The sequence below is a fragment of the Anser anser genome (genome assembly GCF_964211835.1).
Source record: "Anser anser genome assembly, chromosome: 14".
NCBI lineage: Eukaryota > Metazoa > Chordata > Aves > Anseriformes > Anatidae > Anser > Anser anser.
The window spans coordinates 10,174,181-10,198,353 of record NC_139735.1 but is presented as its reverse complement, the minus strand read 5'-3'; the positions used below and the strand labels follow the sequence as shown (position 1 = coordinate 10,198,353).

General features: G+C 41.2%; 1 protein-coding gene across 2 annotated transcripts in view; it reads left to right on the top strand.

Annotated features, from left to right (window-relative positions):
- Window positions 1–455: 455 nt before the first annotated feature.
- The window catches only part of CPEB4 (cytoplasmic polyadenylation element binding protein 4), a 43,345-nt gene continuing 19,627 nt past the window's right edge, over window positions 456–24,173 (top strand). Inside the window, exons 1-2 of one of the 2 annotated variants that reach the window (XM_083798716.1) lie at window positions 456–3,593; window positions 13,486–13,567. In XM_083798716.1, coding sequence (XP_083654842.1) covers window positions 2,472–3,593; window positions 13,486–13,567 — 1,204 coding nt within the window. In that variant the 5' untranslated portion in view covers window positions 456–2,471. The remainder of the gene's footprint in view (window positions 3,594–13,485; window positions 13,568–24,173) is intronic. The other variant, XM_083798717.1, reaches the window with a different exon arrangement.

The window sequence follows — 24,173 nt, the reverse complement described above, 5'->3', positions numbered from 1 at the left end:
CTTTCCCTTCCACCTGGGAGACAGCTTGGAGGCTGCAGCCTAGGGCAGGGCAGTCTGGAGAGGGCAAGGGCCAGTTGAGGGGACTCATATCTTAATTGTAAAAAACAGGCTACATTTCGGATGTAATTTAATGCTTAGATATTAGACACGATAACAGAGGAGGAAACAGCGTCAGCAGATATCGGAACGGCCCGGCCGGGCCCTCTCCGCCGCCAGTCCTGCAGCAGGGAGGACACCCTGCCCTCCACAAAGATGGCCGCTCGGGGACGGGAACCTCGCTCAGCCCAAGATGGCCGCCGCGCCGCCACCCACGGGATCAACGTGCCCACACCGAAGATGGCTGCTCGTCCCGTGGAGTGGGCGGAGGTGTGTGTGTGTGGGGGGGGAGCGCCCTTACCCAAAATGGCGCCGCGAAGCCGGCGGGGCGGGGCGGGGCGGCCGGGGTTGGGGCGGGGAGGCGGGGCCGGGGGCGGGGCGGGGGCGCGCCCGGCGGCGGAGCGGAAGTGGCGCGGTGCCTCCTCCAGCTGGTTGTCATTTCGTGCGGCGGCTCGCTCCTGAGGAGACCGGGCTCGGCGGCGGCCGGGCGGGGAGCGGCGGCGGCAGCAGCAGCAGCAGGAGAAGGAGGAGGAGGAGAAAGGAGGAGGGAGGCACCGGCTGCGGCACCGAGGCAGGAAGCGGCTGGGGGGGGGGAGGGAGGGGAAGGGAAGGAGAAAAGGGGAGGTAGAGGGGGTTAAAGGAAAAATCATAATAAGCGGCACGACGGGGCGAGCGGCAGCCGAGGACCCGTCGCGGCCAGGCTCGCCGGCTGCTGGAGCTCCTCCCGCCCGCCCGGAGCCGTGGGTGCGTGTGGCGCTGCCCTTCTGCCGTCGCCGTCCCCCCCCGGAGGCAGCGTCCCCCCGCCCGGCGCCCGGCTGGTTTACATGAGGGGGAAGGAAGCCCGCCTGGAGCCCAGAAGACGCGCAGCAGGGGAAGGACTGCTCCGAGGAGCCGCCGCCGCCGCCTCCGGCCCCCGAGCCCCGGTTAGTCCGCACGGCTCCCCCCTCCGCGGCACCCGGCGGCCGAGTCCCTGCCCCGAAACCTGCGGGAGATCCGCTTAAACACCTTCCATGGGGGAGAGAGGAGCCCGGCCCCCCGCCGCCTGCACCTTCCCCTCCTCGCCGGAGGCTGCTCCTCTCCTGAGGTAAAAGAAAAAAAAAAAAAAGGCAAAGAAAAAAAAAAAGCCTACCCCCGCTGCCTACCCCGACAGCAGGACACTCGTGAGGGTGGGGGGACACCGCGGGGGGCACCCCACAGCGAGCCGGGGCCTGGCGAGCCCAGCCTGCCTGCACCCAGCCCAGCCTGCCCGGCTGGATGCGGAGACCCTGAGGGGGAAAAAAAAAAAAATAATCACCACGTCCACGCACATCCAGCCTGCCCGGAGGGAACCCACGGATCCGGGGGGAAGGAGGCGAGCCCGGCACCAGGAGCACCCTCCCAGCTGCAGAGAGAGAGCAAGAAAATCGCCTTCCCCTTCCTCCCGCACAGCTCGCTGTCCCCTCCCTTCCCTTTTCCCGAACGCTGAATGCTGATTTCTGAGATGAAAATCTTCCTCCGCGGACAGCCAGGGCTCATGTGAAGGACACGCAAATATTGGATCATAAATAAGAAGCGAGTCTGGCGAGCTCAGAAACCCAGCCCAAAAGGAGCAGCATCAAGAATCCACCCTTCTCCTGCACAACTCACTCCCCACCCAACACACACAGAATACTAATTTCCTGAGATAAGATCTTACCCCTTCTAAACAACCACACGCGCACACGCACACACACGGAGTGTATATTATTGCTACACATAATAGGTTAAACACAGCAGCACGGTAAAAAGCCTCCTCTGCAACTCACGCCTCTTTTTCACCCCTCTGAATGCTGAAATCCTGAGGTAAATTTTTTTCTTACCCACAGCAAAGACTCTTTTTGAACAGGACAAATATATATTAGATTATAGAGATGTATTAAATTATTCGAGATTTAAATCTATTTTTTTGCTGCCAAGGGGTCGGGGGACCAGACGTCATTGTATATTTTTTTTTCCTCTTAACTCATTTATGGGCGAGTCAAGGCTGCTGAGGAGGAAAAAAACAGGATAGTTAGAATCTCTTTATCCTTATTCCCCAGAAGCTTTTTCTCTCGTTGCTGTGCGTTTCGTTTAGAAAAAGGAAACCTCTTATTTTGTGAACCAAAGATTTATTTTTCCCTTTCTACTGGCTGAAGGGAGGAAACGGGCACCAATTGACACATTTAAATAGTTGAAGAAATCTATCTTTTGCAAAAACAAAAGTCTATATCCAAATCTGAAATAAATAGCGTGGAGGGAGAAACTGGAATATCTAGCTAGAAACAGGATACTTAATAATCTCTCCTCAGAAGAGGAAGAGGTAAACACTAAACATCGACTTGTTCTTACATAGAGGATTCAAACCCTAAATATAATAAATGGGGGATTACGGGTTTGGAGTGTTAGTGCAAAACAACACTGGAAATAAGTCAGCTTTTCCAGTCAGATTTCATCCACATCTGCAGCCTCCACACCATCATCAAAATGCAACCCCCAGCCCTGCTGCTTTTATAAATAATAACACAGCTGCCAATGGCAGTAGTGCTGGGTCAGCTTGGCTCTTTCCTGCTCCAGCTGCCCATAATATTCAGGATGAGATTCTGGGGTCAGAAAAATCTAAAACTCAGCAACAGGAAAAGCAAGAGTCCCTAGAAAAACAGCAGCTTTCCCCTAGTCAAAGTCAGGAAGCAGGCATGCTCTCTGAACCTGAGAAAGCTAAAACTGAAGAAAATCAGGGTGATAATTCTTCGGAGAACGGCAATGGAAAGGAGAAAATAAGAATAGAGTCGCCGGTGTTAACAGGATTTGATTATCAAGAGGCTTCGGGGCTGGGCACTTCGACACAGCCCTTGACATCCACTGCATCTTCTCTGACTGGTTTTAGTAACTGGTCTGCAGCTATCGCTCCTTCTTCCTCTACAATAATCAATGAAGATGCAAGTTTTTTTCACCAGGGAGGGGTCCCTACTGCCTCGGCTAATAATGGTGCTCTGCTGTTTCAGAATTTTCCACATCACGTCAGCCCTGGCTTTGGTGGTAGCTTTTCCCCTCAAATTGGACCCCTCTCTCAGCACCACCCTCATCACCCCCATTTTCAGCATCATCACAATCAGCATCAGCAACAGAGGAGGTCTCCTGCAAGCCCTCATCCGCCTCCATTTACACATAGAAATGCTGCTTTTAATCAGTTGCCTCATTTGGCTAATAATCTAAACAAGCCGCCTTCTCCATGGAGCAGCTACCAAAGTCCATCGCCGACACCATCTTCATGGAGCCCCGGGGGCGGTGGATATGGTGGGTGGGGTGGGTCCCAGGGTCGAGACCACCGCCGGGGACTGAACGGAGGGATAACGCCCCTGAACTCCATCTCGCCCTTAAAGAAGAATTTTGCAAGTAACCATATCCAGTTGCAGAAATATGCTCGACCCAGCTCGACCTTTGCTCCGAAATCATGGATGGAAGACAGCCTGAATAGAGCTGACAACATTTTTCCTTTTCAGGTGAGTATTCTCTGTTAACATCCGTAATAAAAGTAACATGAGTGCATTAAAATACCATAGAGGGGGTGGGATGGGGATTTGAAAGCCCGGTGTGATTGTATGACTTCTGTGTTTGCAACTAAAAAAAGCCACACGGCTAACTTGAAATGTCACAGTAATTACACTCGGAGCTGTGAATCATGTGTTTCTTGTTTTTTTAATAGTAGTGGTCATATAAATGTCTATATCCCACCAGGCGTCTATAATTAGCCAGTTTCCTTCGGCTTAATATTTATACACACGAAGAAATAACCAAAGAACAAATGTAGTTGCAAGTAGCAAGTACATCTACAAAAAGGAATAAGGAAAAAAGTGCTGCCTGATGAAGTGTGAGAGATCTGAGGCCTTCTGAAGTATTTGAAAACATACCACATCTGAGAAAAGTATTAAGCGATTGTATTTTGCTTTACAGTACCATATGGACTTGTAGTGCAACAGAATTTTTGTAGCATTTTTTGGAAACTGATTTTTTTATGTGGTGGTAATCAAAACATTTTGCTTTCCTTAGCGATGGCAGCAAATTCTGGGTACAGGCCATTAAATCACAACCAAAAATAGATCTGGACGAATGTCAGATGGTGGTCTCCTGTGTTTTCATATGGCCTCATCCTGATAGGAGATAGCTTGTCTGACATTTCACTCTCTCCTTCTAGGCTAACTTTTTAGGAATCTGAAAAGAACTGTATACTGCTGAACCTCACTTGCAGTAAAAATCAAAACTCTTCACCTGACCATTAGTTAAAACTTGGTTTTTTTGTGTGTGTGTGTATGCCTTTTGTGAAGTCCTTTAACGTGGATTCATAAGCCCAAGAATTCTTTGACTTCAAATGAGGGCAAAAGTGAAAATTTCAAAACGACTGCAGTATTTCTAGCCATGGTGTAAGAAGCAGGGTGACCCACTTTAAAATAATTTGAGAGATCAGTAGATAAGAACTGTGCAATATGTCTCATGTTATCAACCACCCTAGAGAAATATAAATATATGTAATAATGGCACGGTGGATTCAGACATAGGAAGGGTTCGGTTCTCCTTAGTAACCTGTTCAGTTTCTGCTGGGTTTGCAGGGCCAGCCTATGCAGCCTTCAGACACCAGGGCAGCTGCTGGCACTAACTTTCCATTAGAGACCTTTTTTTTCCTACTGCAGAGCTGCAAGCTGGTTCGGTATCAGGTAAAGCCTATGCAAATTCACAATGCATAGCAGTAATTGATGTTAATATCGGGATTTCTAATTAATATAATGAACCTGTGTCCAGCAAACCAAATTTATACACTGAAACCAATCGAAAAAGGGACACAGCTGGAGTCAGTCTTTTTTCAGCCTCACTGCAGCAATACTTGGCTCGCAGTTTAATTCATTCTGTACCCTGACACGTAGCTGATGTACAGAGTGACAGAATGAGATCGAGCATGTCCTTGCTGCTGTGTGTAAGGCCCAAATGTATGTGCACCAATAGAAACACGCTTGGTCTGATATCAAGGAAATTTCAGGAAATTGACAAAATCAACCTTGGCTTTTGGGTTATGTTCCAAACATAAAATATCAGACACGCTTATTTTGGTCGTGGTAAAGAAATAATTTTTGTGTAGCATGTTGGTATCTGTTTACTTAAACGCTGAGATGAAGCTGTACATGTCAAGACCAAGTCTGACACTTCTTCATGCCAAGAAAAGGAAAGTGTTGGAGTGAAGTGCTTTCCAGTCTGTTACTATCACTTCTGTGAAGAAAAGGGCAGGGCAGCAAAACAGGACTTCAGCACTGCAGACCTAGAAAGATGCTGATTAATTTTGAAGCCATCTTGGACGACTGCTTTTTATAACTTTTTTTTTTTGGTGCAGAATCTTCATCTCCTTTGGTTACTTGGTCCTTTGTATTTTGAAAGCATACTGGATTTTTGAATCACTGGAAACAAATGATGTGAAATTCAACCATTGATGTATTTTTTATTTTTTCTTGATTATGCTGATTATATGCCTGACTCAAAGCAGAGATAAGGAGTTTTGCTTACTGTATATTTGTGCTTATGCATATATATGTATATATTACATGTACTATCCTCCTTGATGCAATCATGTGCTGGACAAGGCTATTTTGTTACTGGAATCTTCTTAGATTCCTATTTAGGAAATAACTGAAAGCTGTCTTTGCTGCAGCAACATAATGGGGTAATTTGATACAACTATCCCTTTCATTCAATATTTATGTTTTGCTGCTTAAATCATTAACAAGTGTTGCTGCAGTCTACTGAAAATTAGTATCTTTATAAAGCAAGATGTAAACTAGCAGTTGCAGATATTTGGGGATCGCTTTCCCCGCCCCCCCCCAAAAAAAGTTATCTTTACTCTAAAGCTTGGTGAAACAGAAGTCTGTGTTTTGATGGAAATCTTAGGGTAACCAAGCGTAAGTGCTAATTTCCTCTTTGGAGAGGACAACATTGCATAATGTCCCCATGAGCCACTAATGGGAACTGCTGCTCACTTCAAATACTTCTGCCCCTGGCCCTGGGACGCTTGAGACGAAATGGGCATTCCAAACGGCACAGATAAAAGGAAAATGCTGCCTTGAGATGCTTGATAATCTCGCAATTTGGTGGTGGCCTGGTTGGTATTTGAGAGTTGCATGCAAAACATTGTGGTGTTTGTCACAACTATTTTTCATTTGGAATTCTGTCTCGTAACACTTCAGAAGCAGCACGTCTGTAGGATCCTCATGTTGCAGAGATGGAACTTGCGGCGAGGTCAGGGAAGACTATTACCAAATCTGTTAATGAAATTAAGTTTCGATACTGTGTTTTAACCACTGGGCAGCCTTCCCCCTTCAAAGATATTTTGAAAAGAGAAAAGCCATTGTTCTTTGTGTATTCATTTTAAAAGGAAATGGTCTCCAAATGAAAGAATGGTTCCTGAATAAAAATTAAAAAAAATAATAATGTGTTTTTGGATACAACAGCCTTCCCTGGGAGTTAATAAAAGAAAATATCTTGACTGTGACTGTTGCATCTTACAAAGCTACAGATTTTTAAAATTATTTCTTCTATTTCCCTCCTTGCAGCACTGGCAAACTGTGTGTTCAGTAATTGCATTTTACTGCAGCACTGCCCTCAAGATTGTTTTGGCTTTCCTTTTGCTATGTACTTGCACTTCCTCATGAGAGTGGAACATCCTGCCTGTTATGCAATGCATAAATCTTGCTTTGATAGGCATTTCCAGGTTTCCAGATCTCATCTTCACATGTGTGGTGCTGTTTTTTAAATCGGTCTTTGAAGGCACTAGCAGATTAAGCAATAGAGTTCAGCTTTCTGTAAAAATAATTCAAAATAATTTGCGTTTCTTCCTGGAATCAAGCTTGACGATAACTGCTCATTTCAAAGAATTTTGTACTGGAGAGCAGTTCATTATATCCACTTGTTCAAAAATGTTTTTTCCTTTCTTCTTCAGTGGCTAGTTTCCAGGTATATAACCCCTTCCAAATTCACTGAGGGGCTGTGCCAGAGGGACTTTCTCTCCCTCAGGCAGATATGGAAGGTTTGAGAAAACACATCCGTGATTACAGACTGTGTTTTAATTCTGAGCTATACGTCATGATTTGTTTGCCCATAGAAATGGGCTGATTTAATAAGCACGTTAAAACAAACAAATTCCCATGAATTTGGAATTAAAAAAAGCCCTCTTGAATGCATTTGCCAAGCTTTCCTCTTGGAGGAATTTTGCAAGGAAATTTCTTTACCATGCCTTTTTATTTTAATATCTGTTCTTTGTTGTCGAGGAGCCTTTCCGTAAGGCTGGTTGCAGAAAGCGAGGCTGCTGCTTTTGCAGAAAGTTTTGCAGGCTTTTATTCTCTTTTCTAGCAGCAGCAACTATGCTGAGGAATTTCAAGCTATCATTTTAGAGTAAATACTCGAAGCTGGATTTTTAAATGTCTGTTCACCCATTTTTCTATGACTCCATCAGCTGTGCAGTAATTAGTGTTTTGTGTGCTGTTCCCCACAGCTATTGGCCTGTGGAATTAGGAGCACTCTAATGTGGCATGACATGCACAAGTTAAGTACTGTGGAAGTTAACACTGTTCTTGTTTTATAAACTTACTACTGACGTTAATACTCCGGCTTTGGCCCTCCTGTGCGTTTTTGACCTCAGGGTTTCTTTTTAAAGAGAGCTTTTGTGAAAAGCTATTTGAATTATGTTTGTATTTTCCAAAGATTAAAAGGAGTACTCTTATTAAGCATTTTGCTTTGAGAATGAATTGCATACTTAGCAGCCCAGCACAAAGACCAAGAACACAAGATATTGTGGAAAATAATTTATAGAAGGTACATAAAAAAACTTAATATGTGGCTAAAATAGAATCAGGCATGTTACTGGAAATTTTTATGGAGGTCTGTAATTTCTAACGCTTAAAAAAAGTTCAAGTTTGACAAAACCAGAAGTGCTCCCTCCCAAAAAAGCTCCTGTGTCATCCACCACTTAACTTTTCCAGCTTCTTCATATTGTTCCCTGGTGAAGCTGTAAGAGATGCTCAGGGCAGCATCCAGCAACATCCTTTCAGGAAAAACCTGTTTACTCCAAGCCTTTAATTCACTGCAGACTGGATGGGAAGCTGGAACAGGGCCTTTGCAAGGCGGTGGGAAGGAGGAGAAGCCTACCCAGAAGTATAATCAAGTCCAAATTTGCTTTGCAATTAATAGAAAGATGTCAAACTTATGTTAGTGCCTACAATCTGCCTCTCCCAACACACTGTACTTTGCCTGAGACATCAGGCTCTTTAATTGTGGGAAATAGGTACGAGGTTTCTGAAAGTTTCAGGCTTCCTGTGCTATAATAAGGGTAGCAAATGCAGCTGTCAGTTTTCTAATTTTCACAGGTATTCTGGTTTGACAAAGATTTAAATAAATAAAGCAAGCCCCAGTTTTATAATTACACCTGCTTCGTAAATCCTGCTTAATCACCTTCAATAAATTGCCTAACTCAGTGGCAGACTTTGCGTTATTATTGATTCCTCAGTCTTCAGAGAAATCAGATTTTCTAAGATTAGGTACAGCCTTAGCTACCAGCAGGTGCTCATACCTCACCAGGCTTTACTTTTTGTACAGTTTGGAGTTTTAGCATTGGTGAGCTCATCTTGGGAAGCACTAAATAGAAACTCTGAACTTCTTGAATCTTAATTGTTCAGGTGATAATAATGCCATGGGTGCGGATTAAATATAATAGGTCTGTAATTATTAAACTTAGACCTATGTTATTTCTGATGTGTAAGAGACCTTAAATATGGGATTTCTGAGTGCCAAGCGTGATCTTCCTGTTCATCAAAAATTCATTTTTAATTTCTTTTGTATAGGAGCACATCCTATACACTTGTACGTGCTTGGTAGCATCTGCCTTTTTTTGGAACGAAATGTCTTTGGACTTTGAAAAATAATAACGGAATAGCACTTAAAATTCCTATTTACAAGTGGTTCCATTTTTCATAAGACCTCTAAATGTAAAATAACCTGTCTGGATGTCAGTGGGGAAAGCCCTGTGGTCAGAGAGGCGGAGTGGTTTGCCCGTGCTGCATGAATCCCATGATGGAGTTGTGACTCCAAAGTCCCGGGTTCTACCAACTATGCTTTAACAAGGAGATTGCATTGTTGTGAGCACTTTACTACTTATAAATGCTTTCTAGACAGCAGGAGAATCTGAATATTTTTTATTTTTCTGTAGACAGAGCTGGACAGGGGTTAGTTCAAAATTGGCACGTTTGCTGCCGTAGAATATTGACCATCTCGATGTTCTCCCTCAACCAGCTCTGTTAGCTGCCACCTCGTGTATTTTGTGAAAACAATGCCACTTTTTCTAAAATATTGGATGGCATTTTAAATGTAGTCGTGTATTAAGACTGCAGGGTTTTTTTGTTGTTTGTTTTTTCATGGTCTTGCGTTCAACCTGGTGTCTTTCTACCTCTCTTCCAGTTTCCCAAGGGTAAATCTGTGTGCCCTTTGAGCTCTCTGATAAAGCAGATTTTTAGATATACTAAAACACACTCATGTAAAGCTAAGGTTTTGTGATCACCCTGTGTAAATAATATCAGGTTGTGGTTAACTTACTTTTTACTGGGGTGTATACACTTCGCTTTATTCAAGGGTATTCATTACCCCTATATCTTTTCCTCATAACTAAATAAGTAAATAAGAGTACAATAAGCAGTCCAGCTCCAAGGAAAGCATTGTAACTGCATTGTAACTTTGTGAATCAATCCATTAATAACATCACTACACTGTTATTAATTTTCTTTACAAGAAGTCTCTTGAAGAAAACGTCACTTTTTTCTACTGAGCACAGCGTGACTCACTTGCTTTATAACTTGTAATTAATATGTATCTGCGAATAGCTCTTTCCCAGATTTAGATACCAGCCAGTGATCAATATTTTGATTGTTACAGCTTTTTGATGTCATGGAGTTAAATGCAGAGTTATACATGTATCCAGCAATACGGCCACCACTGCTACCATGGCTTCAGTCCTTATTTTCAGATATGTTAGATATATTATGTATTTAAGTTACACGCATATTTTGGATATGTGTTCCTGATAGAATGTGCTGATCATCTTGGAAGTTAAGACTGGCAAAACTCACGCTACTGTTTTCAAAGCAGTCTCAGAATAAAAGGTCTTTAAATTTTACAGAACATCTAAAAACTACCAATACTGACTTTCCCTAGTAGCGTGGATCCTTTCAGTAGCACGATAGGTAGTCAGCTAAATTAGTGGAGTTCTTTTACAATAAGCAGCGTGCAAACTGCTGATTTCATTTCGGCTAGTTTTTATTTAGGTCATTTATAAGAGAGACATCTTTGCATGCGATAGATGTATACAGGTTTACTTATATGCCAAGTTCTTGAGTTTACTCTGCCTTCCCAGAGAGGTGGAGTGCTGCATTCATTTCAGGAACATACCCAAACTCAGTTTAACAGTTGGTAGTGGTTCCTAGTGTTGTGTTTAATGTGGTTTGCTGTCTTCTAATCAGTGAGCGGAGACATGGAGGAGCAAACTGTTTCAAACAGCTGAGGAACGAGACTCATCTTCCCAAGAAATAGTACCGGATCGGCATTTTGAGAGCTCTCTAGCCTATGACAGCCTTGTTGGTCACTGTGACAGGTTACTGGAACCACTGGAGAGCAGGAATATGAATGCAGGCCGTATTTCAGGCGTGTTCTGTAGACAGTCCTTCTTTTTATGTCATTGTTAATGGCTAAAGGTAGGAATACAACCAATTAATCTTTGTGGTGGTGCACAGCGCCGTGTTTTAAAGTGTCTGCAGTGTGGTTAGAAGCTTATGGGCCTTACGCTAAAAGAAGGGGAAAACTGTAAACTCCTCACCACACTGCTTCCGTTGGAGAAAATGGTGTTCCTATCAGCTAACCACTTCAATTCCATTTTTCTTTTTCCTCCTCAGACGTTTAAGCTCTGTTCTCAATGTTAAATACTACCCATTGCAGCAAAACCCTCTGTTCGTTACTATAGCTCTATCCAGCATAACGTGGATATTTTAGAGATAGGAGACTTTCCTAGTGCTCATTCAGTGTGGCACATTCACAGCACAGTACATCAGAAGTCATTTAGCTTTGGTTTCGCCCTTTGTTTGTCTCAGACAACTGAAATGCTAAGTGCCACAAATTCAGCAGACACCTGAAACTGCTCAGTTTCTGCACCCTGTAAGGATTTTACAGCTGTTTATATGTTGGAGTTGAGGTTAATCCCACACAAAGGAACACAATGCGATCCGAAAGGCAGAATGGAAAAAAAGAGTACCTTCTGAAGCATGTTGGGGTTTCAGAAAATGTTCCCATCTGTGTCTTAGGCTATTTTTGTCACTTTAGGAAGACTGCTGAAAATGTAGAGACTCTTCCAGTATCCATTCCTCAGTTATACAGCTGCTGGATCCCAGTGGGTCCAGCATGCAGACCACAGGACTCAGTTTTCCTCAGGTATTTTAGTGTAACTGAAGTTTGAAAAATTCAGGGACTAGCAATGTATAAACCAAAACAATAAACTAAGTATTCCCAGAATATCGCCATATTACTAAGAAACCAGCAGGAAACTTGTGAAACTAAATAATCCAAATGCTTGCAATAGTTTCTCTAAGATGCATCAATGTAATATAGATGGCCAAGGAAATAAATGCTGTGGGCCACAGGGCCGCGCTATGCTTTTCGTAGCAAATTTCATTTTGGTCTAGACTAATAAAGTAAACGGTTCCCAACTCTGATCTTTCTGATGCTATTTGAAATGCAGCACATCCGGGTAGAAATACTTCGCCAGTTCTGTGTCAGTAATACACTGTTCCAAGGAAGGGAAAACTGTCAGAAAATTTAGTTAGAAAACAGGATTTTTTAGCAGTCGGAATGTAACTTACAAACTTGGAAATGGATCAGGACTCTATGAGCTAGTGGATTCCTGCTCTTAAAATAGTATTAAGTGGTTAAAGTCCAAGATGACTGATCGTTGTCTGATACAAAGAATGCCTCTTGCAGCACTGCCATTGATACTGCTTTAGCACTCCATTACTGGCGGTAGGGGACATCGTGGCGTTCAGCTGTGTATCAGAGGGGCATTACCTTTCTGAATTCACTGGTTTGAAACATGATCAAATCTGGATCTGTTTGCTTTGGAGAAGTTTCAGCTTCACAGCTAGAGTTAAGGACAAAAAATGCATTTTCACTGCATTAATAATGGTAGTTGCAGAGAAGCAGGTTAGACCAAATAATGTTGTAATCTCCTGCCTTCTTATGTCAACAGATACTTTCCATGCTTGATCTCAGTTCAGAGATGAATCTCATAAAACATGCATGAAATAAAACCTTTGGAAACAATATTAGAGTTCTTGGACTCAGAAAAATTAAATGTGAGATTGATTGATTTATAAAATTCCATGTAGATGTTTCTACAGATCTCCAAATCAATAAATAAATGGATAACAGGGATAGGTGAATAATTCTGTGAATGGGAGATTTTTTGCTTCCATTAGTGACCTTTCGTGATACCGTAAAGATTTCAAAGTTTGGTTATCCTGAATTTACTAATTAAAATGAAATACCAGGATATTTTGTGTTACATTAATATAACATCAAATTTTCAAGATGTGGAATGTGTTGTTTTAGTTGGGAAAGCCTGAGACATATCTGTGTCTTTGGTTAGCATGAAGAAGAAATGTGGTAAATACACTTCAAATGGATTGATGTAATGAAATGGTTAGGTGCATGAGACATCTTGCCTCATATTTTCTGAATCCTTTAATTTGAGTAATGCTTGGAATATCAAACCTGTGAATTCAGGGAATTAAAAACCAGAGGTAACTTGTTCAAGTAGTCCGGTTTACTAGGTGGCACTACTCCTTGTGTGAAATACTTTATGCAGAATTTGATTTGACTGTGCGGAATTAGATTATTTAATTTTATTGGGTAGTAGTTTAGGTGAAGGAAAAGCTGTGTGTTTCTGGAATTCAGATTTTCTCTAGTTCAGGCTGACGTGCCTGTTTTATGACTTCTCTTTGCAACTCTCTCTCCTAGGATCTATCTTCACCTCCTAAACGTGAACTTAAATTATTGTTTAACTGTAGAGCAAAGAAACAAAATTAAATATTGAATTGGGGTTTATTAAAGAAATCATTAGTTATGATAAATATGGGTTGGATTTATATTCAGAATATTCTAATTTTCTGTATTTGACTTCAGGGGCATATCAGCATGTGCTTTAGCTTAAGTCTGTTGTAGTGATATAGAAAAAACATGAAGTTTTTATGCTTTGGGTAGGTTTTTTTTTTTTCTTTTTTAAAACACTGTGTTTCCTAAACTGTGTTTGTTTTTATTTGCTTGCAGGATCGTACAAGGACTTTCGACATGCATTCACTGGAGAATTCACTAATTGACATAATGAGAGCTGAAAATGATTCACTGAAAGGTAAATTTAGCAAGAGACTATTTCCTGCAGTAAATAATTGGGAAGACATGCTTACTTAGGATAAGAAACTTCAGTTTTGGTTAGGAAAAGTAAAGTTATAATGTGCACCAAGTGCATGTGGGTCAGCTCGGGTAGGCCTCCTTTTGCAGTTGTCCCTAGATGAAGCGATTGCAGCACATGAGCACTGGAGTGTGTTTTGTCTTTATGTAAAACAATGCGAAACACAAACATAAGCTGATCTTTTGTGTAAGTTGCCAGTGTTGTTTTTAATAGATACAATGTGTGCAGCCTGTAAAAATGATCAGCTTCAGGAATCTTGAGCAGATCAGTGAGACATAACTTTCTGCTTTGTAGTGCTTTCCTGCTTGAAGTCATAGTTCTTTCAGTCCTGGGGAAGAGGGAGTTTTAAGTATGTCATTTTGAGAAGAACACCGAATATTTCTGACTTTTTAATCCCTTTACCTTTCTTTTCATTTTTGCCACTTTGAATTCAGAATTCTTTTGCCATTGGGAAAGGAAGGGGGATATGTTGAAATGACTTGCAGTTGGGACTTACCTTTTTTTTTTTTTTGTCAAATGTAAATTTCTTTGAAAATACCTCAACTTAGAAAATACTCAAAGCATTGTCTACATCCTTATCTAAACCTGAGTAGAAACTATTTATGGGTTAAAATTCAGAAGTTTAGTTTCTTATTCTGTAAAATGAATAATTTACATCAGTTTGAGGGTTAATTGTGTAAGTGAAAGTAGTCAAACTCATATTTCTACTCATTTGTACTCCAAGGATTTAGTTTTGTTACCAGTCATGAGACCACTAAAAAACAAAGCTGGACTTGTGGTTTCTAAAAGTAAATTTCTTTTGATATCAAGGCCTGTGGTGTTAATGAAATCTGGCTTGTTCTAATAGTGATTTTTACTCAGAAGACCGACCTTTGATTAATTGGCAGTAACTTGTTTGTTGCATTCTCTTTGGTCTGAAATGCAGTTTGCATTTCACATCCCCAGTACTGTGCAGTAATCCAGGGTGATGAGAAATACCAAGAAATACTTTGCTATGGAAATGACAAGGGGAGCTCGATGTGGACAGAAAGTAATGCTGGATGAATTAAAAAAAAAAGAAAAAAAAAGAAACTCCCTACTTATGTGGTTGGGGTCAGGCTTTCATTAATGACAAGTAGTAAAGGCTTTTGTCTGTTTTATGTTCTGCCTGGAAATGGCAATATCCTATGCCCCAGCACTGTACACTGAACCAAATGTCAGGTGCCCTTCCTTGATTGCAGCACCTGGGATTTGCTCTGAGACCTGTTCAACTGTCGCACAGGCCCAACCCAGGTTTTAGCTACTCAAATCTGGCAAGGTAGCAACCCAAGGTGACAAATAAAGTCTCCCTTTAAATTTGAATTTAACAAAGTCAGATTGATACGTATTTATATTCAGCAACTAAACCAGGGTAGTGTGATTTTTAGATTAAATGCTTTGAAAAGATTCTTTGCAATTGCAGTCTTTTATTTTTTTTGAGTGCTTTCAGTGTTTTAGGAATGATGGAATAAGTATATCAGCAAAGAACACACATAGTTCTGATAGATGTTAATTTCCTGCTTGAGCTTGGTTGTTAATCCCCTCTGCAGAGTCATCTGTGCTTTGTCTCGCTCGGGTTTTGTGGGCATCGCATCGTACCGATCAGAACACAGAGATATCAGGCTGGTTTTGTTATTGGTATTATTTCTTGAGTGCTTTATACATCTCTCTGTTTCTTGCTTAATTGTTATAAAACACTAAGATGAAAATTTTAAGTGCTTACGTGAAGTACTTCATTGTTGAGAAGTCTCTTCATTTTTCAAGGGTCTCCTCAGCAAAAGCATTAAGTTTGCTTGTGGTGAAACATGCAGTACGCTGAATTGGACTGCTGCTTATCTGGCATGGCAGACTTAATGCAGTAACGTATTTGCTGTAATGCAGTTAGGAATGGATCTTTATTCAAGCTCGCATCTCCTGTGTTGTGGTAATGCTGCAGTGATCATTTGTAGGTAGGGCAGGATTTGCAAGGAGAAGAAATACCTTTAGTTAAACCAACTGATACAGCTGGGAGAAAATTGCAACTTGCTGGTACAAAACATATTTCAAGTCAAGTCTGAAGAAGGGCTCATGTGACCACAAACCTTTTGTGTTGCTTTTTTTCCCCATCAATATCAGTTGGTGTAAGATTATGTCTTAACAGACTCTCTCTCTTCTGTTTTCTCTCTTTGTCTTGTATCACCTTTATTTAAACTGTTTGAAAGGAATCTTTTGAAACTTTGGATCTAAAACTCTTAAAATATCACAAATTATGGTTGTCAGTTCAAAATCTTACTTTCCATTTCAAACACCTAGAGTTAGATAAGCAGATTCATATGAAGTTTTTTGTTCTGTGTTTTAACTAGGTTAACCTGTGCATATAATGCTTTTAAACTGAAGTTGGCTACTCTCATAAGGGAAAAGCTGCTGGGTTTGAGACTTTAAAAATAGCCTGGGCAAGACACTAATAAAGCATGCTGTAGAGAGCAATCTCAGAATGGCATGGAAATAATTTAGATGATCTAATAGGTCTCACTGCTATCTTTTAAGTCCTTGAGAGGCTTTAATATTGGCTTAACATGAGTTTCGTATATAACACTAATACCATCCCTTTCATGCTGTAGTGGACTTCAAGAGAAAAAGGTACTGTGTTAAAATACACCTTCAGAACAAGAGTATGGACAAGGTCACAGTTTGGAACCCACTGGCTTTTGGAACTTTAAAGAAATTCTTTTTATCTTTAAATGCTATGTTCATAGTAGCAGGTTTTGGATCCTGTAAAAATTATAAGTAGGAATTCTTAAAAATTCCATTCACAATGTGTACTTCTTGACTGAGGTGATTAGCTGTCCTGGCCTTGGGTTTATAGGAGCCTAATAATTATGTTCTTGTGTTGTCTTGCTATGTGAAATAGTGTTTCCTGCTTGAGGTTCAAAGGTAAATATTAAGTACCATTGATGTACTATATTCAATATTACCATTTAGCACTTTCAATAGGCGTTTTACCATTTTTTTTCCTCATTCTAATCTGTATTTTTACCCCTGTGCGAATCCTTTTCCTTTGCGGAGCAGCTGCCATTTCAATATGTTATTTTTATCCACACGAGCAAGTGTGCTGCATTCTGCATAGCCAATGACAATCTGCAGAAGCCCTTCCCTGGAGACTAATTGCATCTTCTTCACAATGTATTCGGCCTTCGTGAGCTGAGCTCGGGATCCAGAGACTGATTTTTGAATCTGGGCCTTCCAGATGGCAATTTGAGCATTACTGTAATAGTAGTAGGTTGACTAAATATTTCCTTGTTAAATGACACTGAAATGTCTTTAAATACTTTATGGCAGCAGACTGCTTTATTACTGAAGTATCCTATAGTGCAGTTCAGGATATAAGGTTGTTGCCTGGAAATTGTGCAAAATGAAATAGGTTGAATCAGACCAGCAAATCCGCTTCTAGCACTGTGAAGCACTCTAAAATTGGGGTGTGAATAGCTCAGTATCTGTCTGAAAGCTGTGTGGTGAAAAATGAGACTAGAGATTCTTATGCACAAAAAGAAAGGCTTTAGAGGTAGCATAAGGTCAGAATATACATGCAGACACTGGTAGAGCAAGTCAAACAGCAGCTCTACATTTTAGAGATGAGAAAGCCAGAACGATGAGAACTGACACCCTTCAGGATTTTTCTGAGTGACACGACATATACCTAACTGTATATTTTAAGCAATCGTCAGCCCCTTAAAGTTGATTTGAAAAGTTTTTCAGATGTGAAGAAAGTAGGTGAGGATTCCACAATGAACCTTATGAAGTGTTCTTTGATCAAAGGGATGAAAACTGTTTTGACAGCATTTTCAGGGTGTTGGAGAAGAAAGAGAACTAGTTGTTTCTTTTCTCGTTGTATGGATTATGCAACATGTTTGTATTAATTGAGTAAAATGGGCCATTCGGTTTCCTAAATGACCCAGAAAACCAGTGAGACTCTGGTGAGAATATGGCCCAATTTTTGCCAAGGGCTAAGTAACAATGGCTACGATTCTTTTTAGGTAAGTGGTCCTTTACGCTCGCACAGGACAAACTCTGAGCTATTTTAAAAGTTAAAACAATACATTTTGAGGTTTTGTTTTGTTTCCAAACCATCTTTATGTTTTCATAGCAATGAGGAAAGCTTTAAGTTGGCAGCTAAGATGAATGTTTCTTCCCTACTGTTGTTCTGTGCGAAGAGGTACGCCATCTGTTTATTGAGTCCTGGAAGGCAGAGGCCTCTGGCAGATTTGTGCATCCGTGGCCCAACGCTGCAGGCGTCTTTATGGCTTCTGCTGCCCCTTGTATGGGAGCGGGTTCCACATGGGACTTGTGGTGGCCTCACCTCAGACCACACCAACAGGATCACAGTTGGTCTCGTTTGTGTGCCTTGCCTCAACAGTCTTAGCCACGGATTACTCACTTGCAACTTGGACATATCCACCTTACTGTAAAATGTGCAGAAACTTTCACTCGGCAGCACTGAACGCCAACAGGGTTTGCTGCAATTGTCTTTGGGATGACTTACTGTATTGGGTGTTTCTTGCTCGGGGTCTTCCTGAATTTTGCTGGCTACATTAGTAACCAGGAAAGGCCAATGGGGTATTCAGACTGGAGTGCATATTAATTAAGAGTAAAACCAGTTGCAACATTATTTCAGAGTGCTGCTGAACTGGATCTGGCAGCAATAACCTCCATCCCTAGCTAATGGGGCTGTGGTGGGGGAAACAGTCTAGGTGAGTTTTATTTGTAATCAGCAGCTCCCAGTCATGTTATAATCCACTATTTTCACTTGGGTTAGAATGGAAGCACTAGCATTGCTATTAAATAGGGGCGTGCTTTCTTTCCACATATACCCAATACTCATAATTTTGGGGCAATATTCAATATTTTCATTTTTTAGTCTTTCGCTATGCTTTCTTTTTCCAGTTCCTCTGCTGGTAGCTGAAGTGTATGTTGATTTAGGCCAGCCTTTCCAACGATGGGACTTTACCAGAGCCTTCACTTAAAAACAGCCAGCAAGGCGGTAGGGAGGCGAAATCCCCTGGGCAGCCGGAATTAGCAGAAATCTTCCATTAGTAAATATTGAGGTCAGGCCATAGGTTGGCCTCTAACCTTACGCAGCAGCGATCACGATGTCCGTAAGGCTCTGGTTTTACATTTGCTGCCTATTCCCGATCTTCCAGCTTTCTCATTTACGAGATTTGTTTTTGTGCCCTGAACCAAATGCCCCTCTGTAAGAGAGGCTGAATCTGGTGGGCCTACGAAGGGAAAACTTGATTTGGGAGGCAGAGCAGTGCTTCAAGCTGCCAAACCCAGGCAGGCTGCAGGCCCAGAGGCAGCCCTCAGCAGGGCCCTGGGCTTAGCAATCGGCCTGCGGGCTGGGGGCCTCCGCTGGCTGGGGCCTGGGTGGCTTCTGGCAGCCCCCTTCTGGCAGCCCCCTTCTGGAGGACTCCTGAGGTGGCCGAGTCCCAGATTGGCGAGGGGGAGCGAGGTGGGGGGTGCTGGGTGCTTTGGCCCCTCTGCTGAAGCCTCGAAATGGCTCTCGAATGGGAGCGGGCACCGGGTTCGGTGTCTGCAGTGAGCCAATGGGGCAGTGCCTGTAGGGTTTCTAATTTATGGTACTCTGAAATTGGCAGTGTTGAGGCTGATGGTAATGCAGTCCCAGCCTGCCCTTCCCTTGGCAGCCCCGTGCCAGCATCGCAGCCTGCCCCGAGACCGCACGGTGTCGTTGAGGTCAAGGCGTTCAGGATTTTTCCTTGATTATTCCTTGGCTCTGGCACACCTTAATTCTCTGCTATCAACTGCGAAAAGCCAACACTATTCTACTCTCTCAGAAAATACCGTACATTGCCTAATAAATAATTTAAACCATATCCATGTGCCATGATGCATATGATTTAAGGAATAAAGCAGTAGGCAGGTTACTGCTGCTTTCCTTTCTGTCTGCTATAAATCTTCATCCTACTATGAATACTGCAAAATCCCAGGACAGGGATGCAGTATTTAAGATGTTATAATAAATGTCTTTGCAATCATCCAGAATTATTTGGGAAATGTACTGAAATGTGTGGGATTAATATTTGTTTTCAGTTACAGAACATAACTGTTGGAAGAGGTGAATTACTGTTTATAATAAATTAATTCCCCTGGATTTATTGACACTCTCAATTGTATGTATCTCAAAAGTAGTATGTAGCTTATGGTGCTACTCAGAGCTTGGGGATTTTTCCAGAATTTATTTGCTAGTGATAACATCTGCATTTCTATAGAAGTATAGCTCTTGATGACGCAGGTGTCAAAGAATTAGATGTTTATACGTCAGTCCTTCAGGATTTTGGGGTAAGGTATTAATTCAGCTAGGCGAGAGTAACACCTCGATTTATGCTGTCAAAAAGTGAGGCATTGAGCAATGAACTAGAGGGTATTAATGTAACCACCCTTTGAGGCCAGGAAATTCCTTCCCCTGCCACCACAGAGCAGTACAAATATCCCAGGGTTTTCTGATCCTGGTCCAACTTTGAAATCAATGTGAAGATTCCTGTTAACTTCATTAGAGTATGAGGCCTATGTTGTTTTTATCCAGTCTTGAAAAACATTTCTCATAGGCCCCTTGCCATGCCATCCCACCTCTGGGGTCTGCATGGAAAATTAAACACCTTTCATATTCCTTAAACAAGATGTTTCCTAGAAATATATGTCCTGCAAGTGATGAGGCAGATACTGATTTTTAAAACACTACAGAACATCAAAAATACTGCTAGAAGTTCCAATATCTAAATCAGTGATTTCATCTTGAAAAGCGTTAAAGCCAGCAGAGTTGTGCTGAATACCGTGGCAGCAGCCTTGCTATTCTGAGTAAAATCTTTTCTTGGTTTCTTTTTCATATTTGTCTTTTTTTTTTTTTTTTTTTTTTAGTCTTTAGTCTTCTGCCTTGTACAATATTACTGTCCACCAAATGCTTTATCTTTTTTTCTTTTTCATTTCTGAATTCTTTGATAATCTCTGGCCATTCTGGATCATCTTCAAAGAAGCCTTTACTACGGAACTGTATTCCATGAGTAGTTTCTGTGCCTTGCTTTAGAAGATAGAGAGCTCGCCCTGCCTCCCTTCCCAAACTGCTGCAACTACCTGTCTTTGGTCTTTCTTCTTTGTTCACTTTTTTTCCTTGATGTTGAATTGTTAGCTCTTTGAATCCTTTGTTAGCCACGTTTTGCATACTCTCTACCATCATGTTTATCAAGTTAGAAATGGCATGAAAGCAGCAGAATGAAAAGCCTGATGTGCTTTCCCTAAATGTGAAATAAAGAAGAAAAGGGAGACATAATGAAAACGGGGATGGGTTTTAAAGAAAGCAAGCAACAAATGAGGCATAAGTATAAATGGGAACAAGACTGTAACAGCACCACACTTCAATTTCTGTGGTCTGTTACATGCACTCTTCTAGAGAAGAAAGTCAGGTAACACCAGTTAGATGTATGGTTGTTGTTTGGGACAGGCTCTTCTGAAAGTACCTTTGCTATTACAGAGCATGTGAGATCACTTGGATTACCTCTTAAAGGCTTGCAATTTCTGTGGCATATTTTTATTTGCAAAGCAGCAAAATTTCTGTAATACAGCTTCTTCCTCGTAGCCACTAGTATGTCAGTGGTTTTCTGTTAGTGGTTTTCTGGCTAGGGTTCTGCATACCTGCAACAAATAAAATTTGGTTTCTTTGTCTTGAAAGCCTGGGTGCGAAAATAAGGGAGCTGATTCTTGAATGCTTGTTGTTTCAAGGACCTGTAACACAGAAGACTTTAGCTTGCCTGAAATACTGGCTGCGATAGTGGGGTGTTCTTGCCTAGGAGGAGCAAATTAAAAGTGCACATGCAAACAAGTACAGCATTTCCCACATTTGAGACGTCTGGTTGTGTTTCTTAAGCATTCTGAAATGCTTTTTATTGGAGGATTAAAGAGGAAAAGGTAAAACTAAGTTTTAAATGCTGTTTATTTTGCTGGGAATAGAAATAGTGATTCAGATAAGTCCATGCTTAACTTTTGTGTCTAGATTTTGCTTTCTGAAGAGATATTAAGAGCCCTTAAGACTTTTTTTTCCCATTTTTGTTTGGAATTCAAAACAAATTATTTAATTCTTTTAGGATTTATATTGTGTGTCCTAAAACCACCAGCTGCTCTACCTAAAAAATAAATTCAAAATATTTCAGTTAATTTTAGTAGCCTCCTAGGAATATCACACTAAATCAAGTAATCCAGGAGCATTTTTTCCTAGTGGGCAGTCTCTGCATATACCTGAATGACTATGCAGCAGACTGAAATCTAGTTACTTAAGATATTTTGAGAGACAATTGTGATATATATAGATTTGTGTATTCTTTATTTACTTTAGTACTTAAGCATTAGGTATAACGATAAGAACTTCTGGAGAGGGAAATCTGAACATACATCTTACAGTAGTTTTATCCTTACTTGGCTTAATTTATTATTTGTTGGAGCGCAGATTGGCTAGCTGTGATGCCAGGAGGTTTGGGGTTTGCTTTCAGTATATTAAACAGTTGGATTTTCAGATGAGTGGTTCAGTCATTTGCGTATTTCTAGATAAGCAAGAGTTGAGTGTCCTCAGAGGCACACAGAGCCGAGTTCTTTCACTTTTACTTTCTTAGGAATTCTGTCAACAGGGATCCAGCTCTGCAGTCAGATTGCATAGGTGGGAGAAAAGGATGAATTTGGCCTGTGGAATGTGGGGACACTTGTGGTAGACAAAGTGTACGATACTATTCATAATAAATTAATTAATTTCCAGTTTTTTATAGTACTGTTACATAATAATATTTATCTTGGCACTAGTGTTAGTGCACAAATGGCTGGGGAGATGGAGTCAACTTTCTGAAAGCATTCTAAAAATGCCTTGGTTGTTCACGTGTGATTTTAAATTGTCGCAATAAATAGTGTTGCTGTCCGGTCCTGTATACCACTTTGAATCTAGATGGAGGAAATAAAGTGCCGACACTTTTCAAAATGCAGTTTTCTGTTAATTTTCCCCTTTGGAGTGGGGGTGGGGAAGTATGTAGTAAAGGTTTTTTTCAAATATGTTCCTGGAAAAATCAGTGTCTTGTTTACATTGTTATTGTAAAAACAAAAACTGGGGAAATGTTTTGTTGCGGAGCCTTGAGCGTGCATGATGGTGACTTGCTTGTGCTACTGTTTCCTTATTGTTTGGGAGTGAAGTAAGAGGATGCTTAAAAAAGGAACAAAGCTGTCACGTTGCATTCCAGGCTGCCTTGTGATCATTCCTTCCACAGACAAAAATAAGTTGCTTTGAACTTCTTATTGTACTTAAGGAACGCTGGTTTTAAATCTTGCAGCATGTTAGTATATGCCAATGTAAATTGAGCTCTTGAGAGTCACATGCAGGAATCGCATTTCAAGTTATTCATTAAAGCCTGGGCATAATTCAGCCTGTTCTTTTACATAAATTGTTAGGCTGATGGTATAGGCAGATACCAGCATCTCTGGAGGGTATGCTATATATAAAGCATCCAGGAACAGTGCCTGTGAACCACGGCCACAAATGGAAGGTTTGTGAAGTTTTTGCATCTTTTCTGTGTTTCAATAAATTCAGTAATAAGTTGTTAGAGGCTACCAATCGTTTGTTATTGTCACTTAGTAAATAAATCCTGCCTACCAGTTTTTAGCATATGGCATCCTATTGTTTCCTTCCTGCTGTCAGAAAGTCCATCATTAGTATATATTTTGGACCCTGCTGGAAGTCACATTTGAAGTAGTTCTGTAGCAGAGAACTTGATTTGCTCTTTACTGGCGAAGTTGTGCAATGCCTTTCCTTCTCCCAGCTGTAAACTCTACCTTTAACTTGTTATTTTTGAAATGAGTATAGTAATAGCTTACATGTTCAAAAGATAAATGCTGCCAATTATTCCATATCATAAATGGGGAGAGGTAGTGAGGGAGAAGATTGGATGTTTTTGTAACTTCTTATCTATTCCCTAGAAGTCATACATGAATATAAAATAAAGCTTAGTGTCAGCAGCAGTAGGGCGGCTGTTTTTCTGAAATACACGTATAATTCAAACTAACATCCATTTTGCAGCAGGGGGTTCTGCCTCATGATTTGCTTTTCTGCTTTTGATTTTTTATCTCTGACCCTGTGGGGGTTCCTGGAGGGAAGGGAAGAAATACATTCAAATATGAGTGGTATTTATGGGTTCCATTTGGATTGATTTGCTATAACCCAGTGTAGTATAATAGGAATTATGAAGAAATATCGGTACCTTATAGACAAAGTTGTAGCTACGTGCAGGATTTAAAGCAAGTCTGTTTTGGAAAAGATGTCTCTGTATTATTCCGTTTGGTGGCAAAAAAAACCTCAAAGTTACCTTTGAAGCTTCTGTATTTTTGAGATGAGTGAGACTCGGTTTGTCACCTTTCACGCGGAGTTAAGTTGTTGTGGAGTTAAGTTGTTGTTGAAATGTGTGAAAGATCATCTTTTGAGGTTCAGCCCGCATGGCACTGTGTTAGTCTG